Here is a 12,943-nt window from a genome sequence, read left to right as displayed (position 1 = left end):
CCGATGTGAAGATAATAATCCAATCCATTTGTCAATAGACGACTCTAGCTCTGCTACATCTACTTGGCATGCTTAACACTGGAATGATGCAAGCCTTCAGCATGTCAGGCAGCCGAGACACTGAGCTGAGTGTGGTTGCGAACCTCATTGCCTTCCGGTGACGTGATAAAGTTGAGCGGAGTTCATACCCAATGAACTTCGTTCACTTCAATGATATCAGCGAAAGCGTGAGAACTTGCCCACAGCACTCGAACTGACGTTATTGAGGTGAATGGAGTACATTGGCTCTGAACTCCGCTGACCTCCTGACAGAACTGATACAACTTTCTCACGCTCGCGGTGACGTCAGTAAGGTGTACGGAGTGCATTGGGTATGAACTCCGCTCAACTTTATCACGTCACCGCAAGGCACTGGGCTGCGCAAGCACACGGAGCTCAGCGTCTCTGCTGCCTGACATGCTAAACACTCACATCATGCCAGTGTTCAGCATGCCAAGCAGATGTAGCAGAGTTAGAGTAGTCTATGGACAAATGGATTATTATTTTCTCGTCGGGGACAGGTAAGGAATATGGTTGTTTATATATATATATTTTTTTAACTGTTTTACAGTTGACATGGGCTTCAATGGATTGGGTGTAAAGAGGAGTATAAGGGGTTTTGATAAATTTAGATTAAATAAAAAAAAAAGTCTCATTTCAATTAAAATACTTTATTCTGGGTGTTTGTTTTTTTACAATTTGACTATGGGGTTAGTAATGGGGGTGTCATATAGATGCCTCTCCATTACTAACCATTGGGCGTGATGTCAGCTGCCAATACAAAGCTGACGTCAACCCCAACCCTATTACCCCACTCGCCACCGCATATGGGCAAGTGGGAAAAGCGGAGGCTAAGTGCCAGAATTGGCACAACTGATGGATGAACCTTTTCTGGTGCGGCTGAGAGCTGATGTTCTTAGTCTAGGAGGGGGCCAATATCAATGGCCCCTTCCTAGCCTATTAATATCGGCCCACAGCTGTCAGCCTAACCTTTTCTAGTTATTATAGGGGTGCCCCACGTCTTTTTTTTTTTTTTTTTTTTTTGGGGGGGGGTCCCCATTTTAATAGCCAGTAAAGGCTAAGTATACAGCTGTGAGCTGATACTAATAGCCTTGGAAGCTCCATGGGTATTACCCGTTTTCCAGGCTATAAACATCTGCCCCACCTGTCCGCTTTTCCTCTGCTGGTTCATAAAATTTCGGGGAATCCCACGCCATTTTTTTAAGAAAATAATTTATTTTGTACTAAAATACATGTACAGTAAGCACAAAGAACTGATTATACAGGTGCATCTCACTAAATTAAAATATCATCAGAAAGTTAATCTATTTCCGTTCTTCAACACAAAAAGTGAAACTCATTATATACAGTGCTGGCCAAAAGTATTGGCACCCCTGCAATTCTGTCAGATAATACTCAGTTTCTTCCTGAAAATGATTGCAATCACAAATTCTTTGGTATTATCTTCATTTAATTTGCTTGCAAGGAAAAAACACAAAAGAGAATGAGGCAAAAATCAAATCATTGATCATTTCACACAAAACTCCAAAAAAGGGCCGGACAAAAGTATTGGCACCCTCAGCCTAATACTTGGCTGCACAAGCTTTAGCCAAAATAACTGCGAACGACCGCTTCCGGTAACCATCAATGAGTTTCTTACAATGCTCTGCTGGAATTGTAGACCATTCTTCTTTGGCAAACTGCTCCAGGTCCCTGATATTTGAAGGGTGCCTTCTCCAAACTGCCATTTTGAGATCTCTCCACAGGTGTTCTATGGGATTTATGTCTGGACTCATTGCTGGCCACCTTAGAAGTCTCCAGTGCTTTCTCAAACCATTTTATAGTGCTTTTGGAAGTGTGTTTTGGGTCATTGTCCTGCTGGAAGACCCATGACCTCTGAGGGAGACCCAGCTTTCTCACACTGGGCCCTACATTATGCTGCAAAATTTGTTGGTAGTCTTCAGACTTCATAATGCCATGCACACGGTCAAGCAGTCCAGTGCCAGAGGCAGCAAAGCAACCCCAAAGCATCAGGGAACCTCCACCATGTTTGACTGTAGGGACAGTGTTCTTTTCTTTGAATGCCTCTTTTTTTTATCCTGTACACTCTATGTTGATGCTTTTTCCCAAAAAGCTCTACTTTTGTCTCATCTGACCAGAGAACATTCTTCCAAAACATTTTAGGCTTTCTCAGGTAAGTTTTGGCAAACTCCAGCCTGGCTTTTTTATGTCTCGGGGTAAGAAGTGGGGTCTTCCTGGGTATCCTACCATACAGTCCCTTTTCATTCAGACGCCGACGGATAGTACGGGTTGACACTGTTGTACCCTCGGACTGCAGGGCAGCTTGAACTTGTTTGGATGTTAGTCGAGGTTCTTTATCCACCATCCGCATAATCTTGCGTTGAAATCTCTCGTCAATTTTTCTTTTCCGTCCACATCTAGGGAGGTTAGCCACAGTGCCATGGGCTTTAAACTTCTTGATGACACCGCGCACGGAAGACACAGGAACATTCAGGTCTTTGGAGATGGACTTGTAGCCTTGAGATTGCTCATGCTTCCTCACAATTTGGTTTCTCAAGTCCTCAGACAGTTCTTTGGTCTTCTTTCTTTTCTCCATGCTCAATGTGGTACACACAAGGACACAGGACAGAGTTTGAGTCAACTTTAATCCATGTTAACTGGCTGCAAGTGTGATTTAGTTATTGCCAACACCTGTTAGGTGCCACAGGTAAGTTACAGGTGCTGTTAATTACACGAATTAGAGAAGCATCACATGATTTTTCAAACAGTGCCAATACTTTTGTCCACCCCCTTTTTTAGGTTTGGTGTGGAATTATATCCAATTTGGCTTTAGGACAATTCTTTTTGTGTTTTTTTTCATTGAAGACAAATTAAATGAAGAGAATAATACCAAAGAATTTGTGATTGCAATCATTTTCAGGAAGAAACTGAGTATTATCTGACAGAATTGCAGGGGTGCCAATACTTTTGGCTAGCACTGTAGAGTCATTACAAACAGAGTGATCTAGTTCAAGTGTTTATTTCTGTTAATGTTGATAATTATGGCTTACAGCCAATGAAAACACAAACGTCATTATCTCAGTAAATTAGAGTACTTTATAACAAGAGCTTGAAAAATGTTTTTAATTCCAAAATGTTGGCCTACTGAAATGTATGTTCAGTAAATGCATTCAATACTTGGTCGGGGCTCCTTTTGCATCAATTACTGCATCAATGCGGCGTGGTATGGAGGCGATCAGCCTGTGGCACTGCTGAGGTGTTATGGAAGCCCAGGTTGCTTTGATAGCAGCCTTCAGCTCGTCTGCATTGTTTGGTCTGGTCTCTCATCTTCTTCTTGACAATACCCCATAGATTCTCTATGGGGTTAAGGTCAGGCGAGTTTGCTGGCCAATCAAGCACAGTGATACTGTTGTTTTTAAACCAGGTATTGGTACTTTTGGCAGTGTGGACAGGTGCCAAGTCCTGCTGGAGAATGATATTTCCATCTGCAAAAAGCTTGTCGGCAGAGGGAAGCATGAAGTGCTGTCAAATTTCCTGGTAGACGGCGGAACAGACTTTGGTTTTGATAAAAGACAGTGGACCTACACCAGCAGATGACATGGCTCCCCAAACCATCACTGATTATGGAAACTTTACACTAGACCTTAATCATCTTGGATTGTGGCCTCTCCACTCAACCTCCAGACTCAGGGACTTGGTTTCCAGATGAAAATTGGAACTCTGAGAAGTTGTGGAGTGTGTCAATGACTGCCTTCTGGACATCTGTCAAGTCAGCAGTCTTCCCCATGATTCTGGAGCCTACTGAAACAGACTAAGGGACCTTTTTAAACACGTAGGAAGCCTTTGCAGGTATTTTTTGTTAATTATTTTAATTTTGAGATAACTTTTGTGTTTTCATTAGCTGTAAGCCATAAATCATCAACATTAACAGAAAAACACTTGAAATAGATCACTCTGTAATGACGCTATATAATATACGAGTTTCACTTTTTGTATTGAAGAACTGAATAAATTAACTTTTTGATGATATTCTAATTTAGTGAGATGCACCTGTATATCTCAAATCACATACATAGTTGTGCTCAAAAGTTTACATACCCCAGCAAATTTTTTGCTTTCTTGGCCTTGTTTCAGAGAATATGAATGATAACAAAAAAAAACTTTCTCCACTCATGGTTATTGGCAAACGACTGTTTTCTCTTTTTAAATTTTAATGAGAACCAAAAACATCCAAATAACCCTGATCAAAAGTTCACATACCCCAGTTCTTAATACCGTGTATTGCCCCCTCTAACATCAATGACAGCTTGAAGTCTTTTGTGGTAGTTGTGGATGAGGTTCTTTATTTTCTCAGATGGTAAAGCTGCCCATTCTTCTTGGCAAAAAGCCTCCAGTTCCTGTAAATTCCTGGACTGTCTAGCATGAACTGCGCGTTTGAGATCTCCCCGGAGTGGCTCAATGATATTGCGGTCAGGAGACTGAGATCGCCACTCCAAAACCTTCACTTTGTTCTGCTGTAGCCAACGACAGGTCGACTTGGCCTTGTGTTTTGGATCGTTGTCATGTTGGAACGTCAAAGTACGTCCCATGCGCAGCTTCCGGGCTGATGAGTACAAATTTGCCTCCAGTATTTGCTGATAATGTGCTGCATTCATCTTCCTTACCATGCAGCCCATTTTTCTTCAAGTGCCTCCTTATTGTGCATCTTGAAACAGCGACACCGCTAGATTTCGGAGAGACCTGAATTTCAGCTGATGTTATTTGTGGGTTTGTCTTTGCATCCCGAACAATTTTCCTGGCAGTTGTGGCCGAAATTTTTGTTGGTCTACCTGACCGTGGTTTGGTTTTTACAGAGCAACTGATTTTCCATTTGTTAATCACAGTTTGAAGGCTGCTGACTGGCATCATCAATTCCTTGTATCCCTTTCCTGTGTTATACAGTTCAACTACCTTTTCCCGTAAATCCGTTGAAAATTCTTTCGCTTTCCCCATGACTCACAATCCAGAAATGTCAGTGGCTGGATGAAAGATGCGAGAGTCTGTCTGGATCCCAGAAACTCACTCAGCTTTTATGTACACACACTGATTACAAGCAAACAGGTCACAGGAGAGGATGTTACCTTTAGTAGCCATTCAAACCCATTTGTGTCAAATTCTGTGCATGTTATCAGGCCAAAATCACCAGGGTATGTGAACTTTTGATCAGGGTCATTTGGATGTTTTTGGTTGTCATTAAAATTTAAAAAGAGAAAACACAGTAGTTTGACAATAAATGGCTTCACCCAACCAACAACCATGAGTGGAGAAAAAGTTTTTTTTGTTATCTTTCATATTCTCTAAAACAAGGCCAAGAAAGGAAAAATTCTGCCGGGTATGTAAACTTTTGAGCACAACTGTATATATAGAATAATATTTCCTTGTAAAACTGTGTGTAAATGACAGAATTCCTCTATGTAAAAGCCCATGTTAAAATCACATTACAATCGGACGGCACACGCATGGTCCGAATGCCGTCCGATTATTTAATCGCACCCATTGACCTGCGGTTTTTTTCTCAGACCAATCTGAGGAGAAAAATAAATAAATCAAAATCGCAGATGAGCATGGACTCCTAGATTAACATTGGTCAGATTAGCAGATTTTTTTATCGGATTGCACTTTTCCGTTTTTCACGCAGATGAGTATGAGCTCTTACACCAAGTTCCTTATGCCACTGAGAGCAGTACATGCCGGCCCCTGAAAAAAGAAGGTAATGCTTGAAAAATGACCAAATAAGCAATACTAACCCACTGACGCCCCAAATACTCTAGTGCAGCCTTTCTGGTACTCCCCATCAGTCCTTGCTGACAGGCTGCAGCGATGGCGTCCCATCTACAACACATGACTGCAGCAGCCAATCACAGACCTCGGTGGTCACAGTGCGGCAGCAAATAACCACGAGGGTCAGAGGTGCTAGAGAAACATGGGCCTCTATGGATGAGTGATGCTTATTTTGAATTTTTTCAAGCTTCACAGCCAGGTAGCCCAGGCTGGCCTTGATGGATCGACCTGACTACAATCAGACATCAAATACACAGCAACTTTGTCTGTAACTTGATAATGAGTGACCAAAGAAAAAAAAATGTGTTACAAAAGTTGTTTTCAAAATATTAAAGGGAACTTGTCACCAGGTTTTTCCTACCTAATCTGAGAGGAGCATAACGTAGAGACACAGATCCTGATTCCAGCGATATGTCACTTACTAAGCTGCTTGCTGCAATTTTGATAATCTCCTGCTGATAACAGTGATTTTATCACTAGAGGACTAGTAAACCTGCTGCATGTGGTCCTCCACATTCATGAGCTCTGTATAACCCCACCCCCACCACTTATTGGCAGATGTTTGTGTACACAGTAGTGGGCAGATAGCTGCCAATCAGTGGTGTGGGTGAGGTTATACAGAGCTCAGCACTCAGAGCACTGATAGATCTGCAGCAGAGACATCAGTGATGTTATCAAAGCTGCAGCAAGCAGCCCAGTAAGTGACACATCGCTGGAATCAGGGTGTCTGCCCTACATCATGCTGCTCTCAGATGGGGCAGCATAAACCAAGGGTCAGATTCCGGCAATCTCCAGCACTGCCACAGACAGAGAGGAGCGGGAGTCAAGCAGGCGCACACCTCACTACATACCAGGCTACAGAGCACGGGTCACAGTATGTTATCCCCCTAAACAAGGGAATGGTAACCCTATCAGTGCCTGTTTCACAGCTGATGACTGTATTGGCGATATTTGGCAGTATAAGACAAACGTGAAGAGCAGCCGCCGGTCCGGGGACAGCGGCCGTGGTGTCCTGGGGACTTACAGCAATGTCCTTGTCCCTCGCCCACGAGGCGCCGTCCAGTCATCCTCCTCCATGACGGGACTAATACCACATGTCACCACATTTATGGACGGGGCAACAAAGTGGGGAAAGTTCTGATCACCGCCATGCCAGGAGTCTTACCCACTGCACCAGCTGTCACCGGCACACTGCTGCTGGGCAGGAGGGGGGGGCAACAGCTCTGATACCTCTGCCAGCTGTTGTCACACTACAACTCCCAGCCTCTGCTAACTAGGGCACGATGGGAGTGGTAGTGCCACAGCAGCTGGCGCTCCTCTGTCCCAGAGCAGGCGGTGCTGGCAGGACGGGTGTGGGGTCACCGCGCAGAGCACGCCCGGGTCGGGTGTCAGTGCTGGGCCCGGCCTGCTGCTGGGAGGATCCCCGGGCTGTGGTGGCCGGCCTCACCGTACACACAGTGCGGGAGCCCCTCCCTCCGCTCTACCCTGGCGGCTGACAGGAGGGGAATCCCGGCCTGCAGGACGAGGCCTCACATCCCCGGACTTTCCTACCCACTTCCCCGCCCCAGCAGCCGTTCATACCTGGGTTTTATCCCGGCCGCGCTCCGCTCGTAGGCCCAGGCGGCGGGGGAGGCTGGGGCCAGCGGGTCGGTGAAGGTGGGAGTCGGGTAGTTCCTGTCCATCATCCGGGAGAGGCTGCGATTCCTCGCTTCCAGCCCCCTCACATCGTCCCCGGGAGGCGGTGACGCAGCTGCCGTGCTATAGCGGCGGCGGAGGGGGGGGGGGTCACGTCAGGCTCTCACTCTGTGGGACGGAGGCGCACGCTGAGCCCGGAGCTGCTCCCCATGTTGGTTTATTTCCCAGGATGCACCGCTCATGGCGCCTCCTCCCACTCCCCCTGCTGGTGGCGGCGGCCTAGTGCAGCCGCTCTCCGCTCCCTCCAGGGGAGCAACATCTGGCGGAGCGGCAGCCCAGAGTGTGCGATAGGGAGAGGGGGCAGCGTCTGCACATACTGTATATACTATATACATACAGCAGGGGAGAGACAGTATATGCTATACATATCCTATATCCATACATACAGCACGGGGCAGGAGGAATATACTATACATATCCTATATCCATACATACAGCACGGGGCAGGAGGAATATACTATACATATCCTATATCCATACATACAGCACGGGGCAGGAGGTATATACTATACATATCCTATATCCATACATACAGCACGGGGCAGGAGGAATATACTATACATATCCTATATCCATACATACAGCACGGGGCAGGAGGAATATACTATACATATCCTATATCCATACATACAGCACGGGGCAGGAGGAATATACTATACATATCCTATATCCATACATACAGCACGGGGCAGGAGGAATATACTATACATATCCTATATCCATACATACAGCACGAGGCAGGAGGTATACACTATACATATCCTATATCCATACATACAGCACGAGGCAGGAGGAAAATACTATACATATCCTATATCCATACATACAGCACGAGGCAGGAGGTATACACTATACATATCCTATAGCCATACATACAGCACGAGGCAGGAGGTATACACTATACATATCCTATATCCATACATACAGCACGGGGCAGGAGGAATATACTATACATATCCTATATCCATACATACAGCACGGGGCAGGAGGAATATACTATACATATCCTATATCCATACATACAGCATGGGGCAGGAGGTATATACTATACATATCCTATATCCATACATACAGCACGAGGCAGGAGGTATACACTATACATATCCTATATCCATACATACAGCACGGGGCAGGAGGTATATACTATACATATCCTATATCCATACATACAGCACGAGGCAGGAGGTATACACTATACATATCCTATAGCCATACATACAGCACGGGGCAGGAGGTATATACTATACATATCCTATATCCATACATACAGCACGGGGCAGGAGGAAAATACTATACATATCCTATATCCATACATACAGCACGGGGCAGGAGGAATATACTATACATATCCTATATCCATACATACAGCACGAGGCAGGAGGTATATACTATACATATCCTATAGCCATACATACAGCATGGGGCAGGAGGTATATACTATACATATTATCCATACATACAGCACGGGGCAGGAGGAAAATACTATACATATCCTATATCCATACATACAGCACGGGGCAGGAGGAATATACTATACATATCCTATATCCATACAGCACGGGGCAGGAGGAATATACTATACATATCCTATATCCATACATACAGCACGAGGCAGGAGGTATATACTATACATATCCTATATCCATACATACAGCACGGGGCAGGAGGTATATACTATACATATCCTATATCCATACATACAGCACGAGGCAGGAGGTATACACTATACATATCCTATAGCCATACATACAGCACGGGGCAGGAGGTATATACTATACATATCCTATATCCATACATACAGCACGGGGCAGGAGGAAAATACTATACATATCCTATATCCATACATACAGCACGGGGCAGGAGGAATATACTATACATATCCTATATCCATACATACAGCACGAGGCAGGAGGTATATACTATACATATCCTATAGCCATACATACAGCATGGGGCAGGAGGTATATACTATACATATTATCCATACATACAGCACGGGGCAGGAGGAAAATACTATACATATCCTATATCCATACATACAGCACGGGGCAGGAGGAATATACTATACATATCCTATATCCATACAGCACGGGGCAGGAGGAATATACTATACATATCCTATATCCATACATACAGCACGAGGCAGGAGGTATATACTATACATATCCTATATCCATACATACAGCACGAGGCAGGAGGAATATACTATACATATCCTATATCCATACATACAGCACGAGGCAGGAGGTATATACTATACATATCCTATATCCATACATACAGCACGGGGCAGGAGGAATATACTATACATATCCTATATCCATACATACAGCATGGGGCAGGCGGTATATACTGTACATATCTTATATCCATACATACAGCACGAGGCAGGAGGTATACACTATACATATCCTATATCCATACATACAGCACGGGGCAGGAGGAATATACTATACATATCCTATATCCATACATACAGCACGGGGCAGGAGGAATATACTATACATATCCTATATCCATACATACAGCACGAGGCAGGAGGAAAATACTATACATATCCTATATCCATACATACAGCACGGGGCAGGAGGAAAATATTATACATATCCTATATCCATACATACAGCACGAGGCAGGAGGTATATACTATACATATCCTATATCCATACATACAGCATGGGGCAGGAGGTATACACTATACATATCCTATATCCATACATACAGCACGGGGCAGGAGGAATATACTATACATATCCTATATCCATACATACAGCACGAGGCAGGAGGTATATACTATGCATATCCTATATCCATACATACAGCACGAGGCAGGAGGAAAATATTATACATATCCTATATCCATACATACAGCATGAGGCAGGAGGTATATACTATACATATCCTATATCCATACATACAGCACGGGGCAGGAGGAAAATATTATACATATCCTATATCCATACAAACAGCACGAGGCAGGAGGAATATACTATGCATATCCTATATCCATACATACAGCACGGGGCAGGAGGTATATACTATACATATCTTATAGCCATACATACAGCACGGGGCAGGAGGAATATACTATACATATCCTATATCCATACATACAGCATGGGGCAGGAGGAATATACTATACATATCCTATATCCATACATACAGCATGGGGCAGGAGGTATATGCTATACATATCCTATATCCATACATACAGCACGGGGCAGGAGGTATATACTATACATATCCTATATCCATGCATACAGCACGGGGCAGGAGGAAAATACTATACATATCCTATATCCATACATACAGCACGAGGCAGGAGGTATATACTATACATATCCTATATCCATACATACAGCATGGGGCAGGAGGAATATACTATACATATCCTATATCCATACATACAGCATGGGGCAGGAGGTATATGCTATACATATCCTATATCCATACATACAGCACGGGGCATGAGGAATATACTATACATATCCTATATCCATACATACAGCACGGGGCAGGAGGAATATACTATACATATCCTATATCCATACATACAGCACGAGGCAGGAGGTATATACTATACATATCCTATATCCATACATACAGCACGAGGCAGGAGGAATATACTATGCATATCCTATATCCATAAATATAGCACGGGGCAGGAGGTATATACTATACATATCTTATAGCCATACATACAGCACGGGGCAGGAGGAATATACTATACATATCCTATAGCCATACATACAGCACGGGGCAGGAGGAAATTACTATACATATCCTATATCCATACATACAGCACGGGGCAGGAGGAAAATACTATACATATCCTATATCCATACATACAGCACGAGGCAGGAGGTATATACTATACATATCCTTTATCCATACATACAGCACAGGGCAGGAGGAAAATAATATACATATCCTATATCCATACATACAGCAGGAGGTATATACTATACATATCCTATATCCATACATACAGCATGGGGCAGGAGGTATATACTATACATATCCTATAGCCATACATACAGCATGGGGCAGGAGGAATATACTATACATATCCTATATCCATACATACAGCACGGGGCAGGAGGAAAATACTATACATATCCTATATCCATACATACAGCACGGGGCAGGAGGAATATACTATACATATCCTATATCCATACATACAGCACGGGGCAGGAGGAATATACTATACATATCCTATATCCATACATACAGCATGGGGCAGGAGGTATACATATCCTATATCCATACATACAGCACGGGGCAGGAGGAAAATACAATACATATCCTATATCCATACATACAGCACGGGGCAGGCGGTATATACTATACATATCCTATATCCATACATACAGCTCGGGGCAGGCGGTATACACTATACATATCCTATATCCATACATATAGCACGAGGCAGGAGGAATATACTATGCATATCCTATATCCATACATACAGCACGGGGCAGGAGGTATATAATATACATATCCTATAGGCATACATACAGCATGGGGCAGGAGGAATATATTATACATATCCTATATCCATACATACAGCACGGGGCAGGAGGAAAATACTATAAATATCCTATATCCATACATACAGCACGGGGCAGGAGGAAAATACTATACATATCCTATATCCATACATACAGCACGGGGCAGGAGGAATATACTACACATATCCTATATCCATACATACAGCACGGGGCAGGAGGAAAATACTATACATATCCTATATCCATACATACAGCACGAGGCAGGAGGTATATACTATACATATCCTATATCCATACATACAGCACGAGGCAGGAGGTATATACTCTACATATCCTATATCCATACATACAGCATGGGGCAGGAGGTATACACTATACATATCCTATATCCATACATACATCACGGGGCAGGAGGAATATACTATACATATCCTATATCCATACATACAGCACGAGGCAGGAGGAAAATACTATACATATCCTATATCCATACATACAGCACGAGGCAGGAGGTATATACTATACATATCCTATATCCATACATACAGCATGGGGCAGGAGGTATACATATCCTATATCCATACATACAGCACGGGGCAGGAGGTATACACTATACATATCCTATATCCATACATACAGCACGGGGCAGGAGGTATACACTATACATATCCTATATCCATACATACAGCACGAGGCAGGAGGAAAATACTATACATATCCTATATCCATACATACAGCATGAGGCAGGAGGTATATACTATACATATCCTATATCCATACATACAGCACGGGGCAGGAGGAAAATACTATACATATCCTATATCCATACATACAGCACGAGGCAGGAGGTATAT

The 12,943-nt window shown here is 43.5% G+C and overlaps 1 protein-coding gene across 3 annotated transcripts in view; it reads right to left on the bottom strand.

The window, feature by feature from the left end:
* QSER1 (glutamine and serine rich 1) overlaps nt 1-7,782 on the bottom strand; it is a 110,620-nt gene extending 102,838 nt beyond the window's left edge. For all 3 annotated transcript variants that reach the window (XM_073658111.1, XM_073658113.1, XM_073658112.1), the window contains exon 1: nt 7,462-7,782. In XM_073658111.1, coding sequence (XP_073514212.1) covers nt 7,462-7,565 — 104 coding nt within the window. In that variant the 5' untranslated portion in view covers nt 7,566-7,782. The remainder of the gene's footprint in view (nt 1-7,461) is intronic.
* Between the last annotated feature and the right edge of the window lie 5,161 nt (nt 7,783-12,943).

Source organism: Phyllobates terribilis, unplaced genomic scaffold, assembly GCF_046119375.1.
Source record: "Phyllobates terribilis strain yellow unplaced genomic scaffold, ASM4611937v1 Scaffold_13__5_contigs__length_258822181, whole genome shotgun sequence".
NCBI lineage: Eukaryota > Metazoa > Chordata > Amphibia > Anura > Dendrobatidae > Phyllobates > Phyllobates terribilis.
Note: the sequence above shows the minus strand (reverse complement) of the source record. Positions and strands in the feature narration are given on the sequence as shown.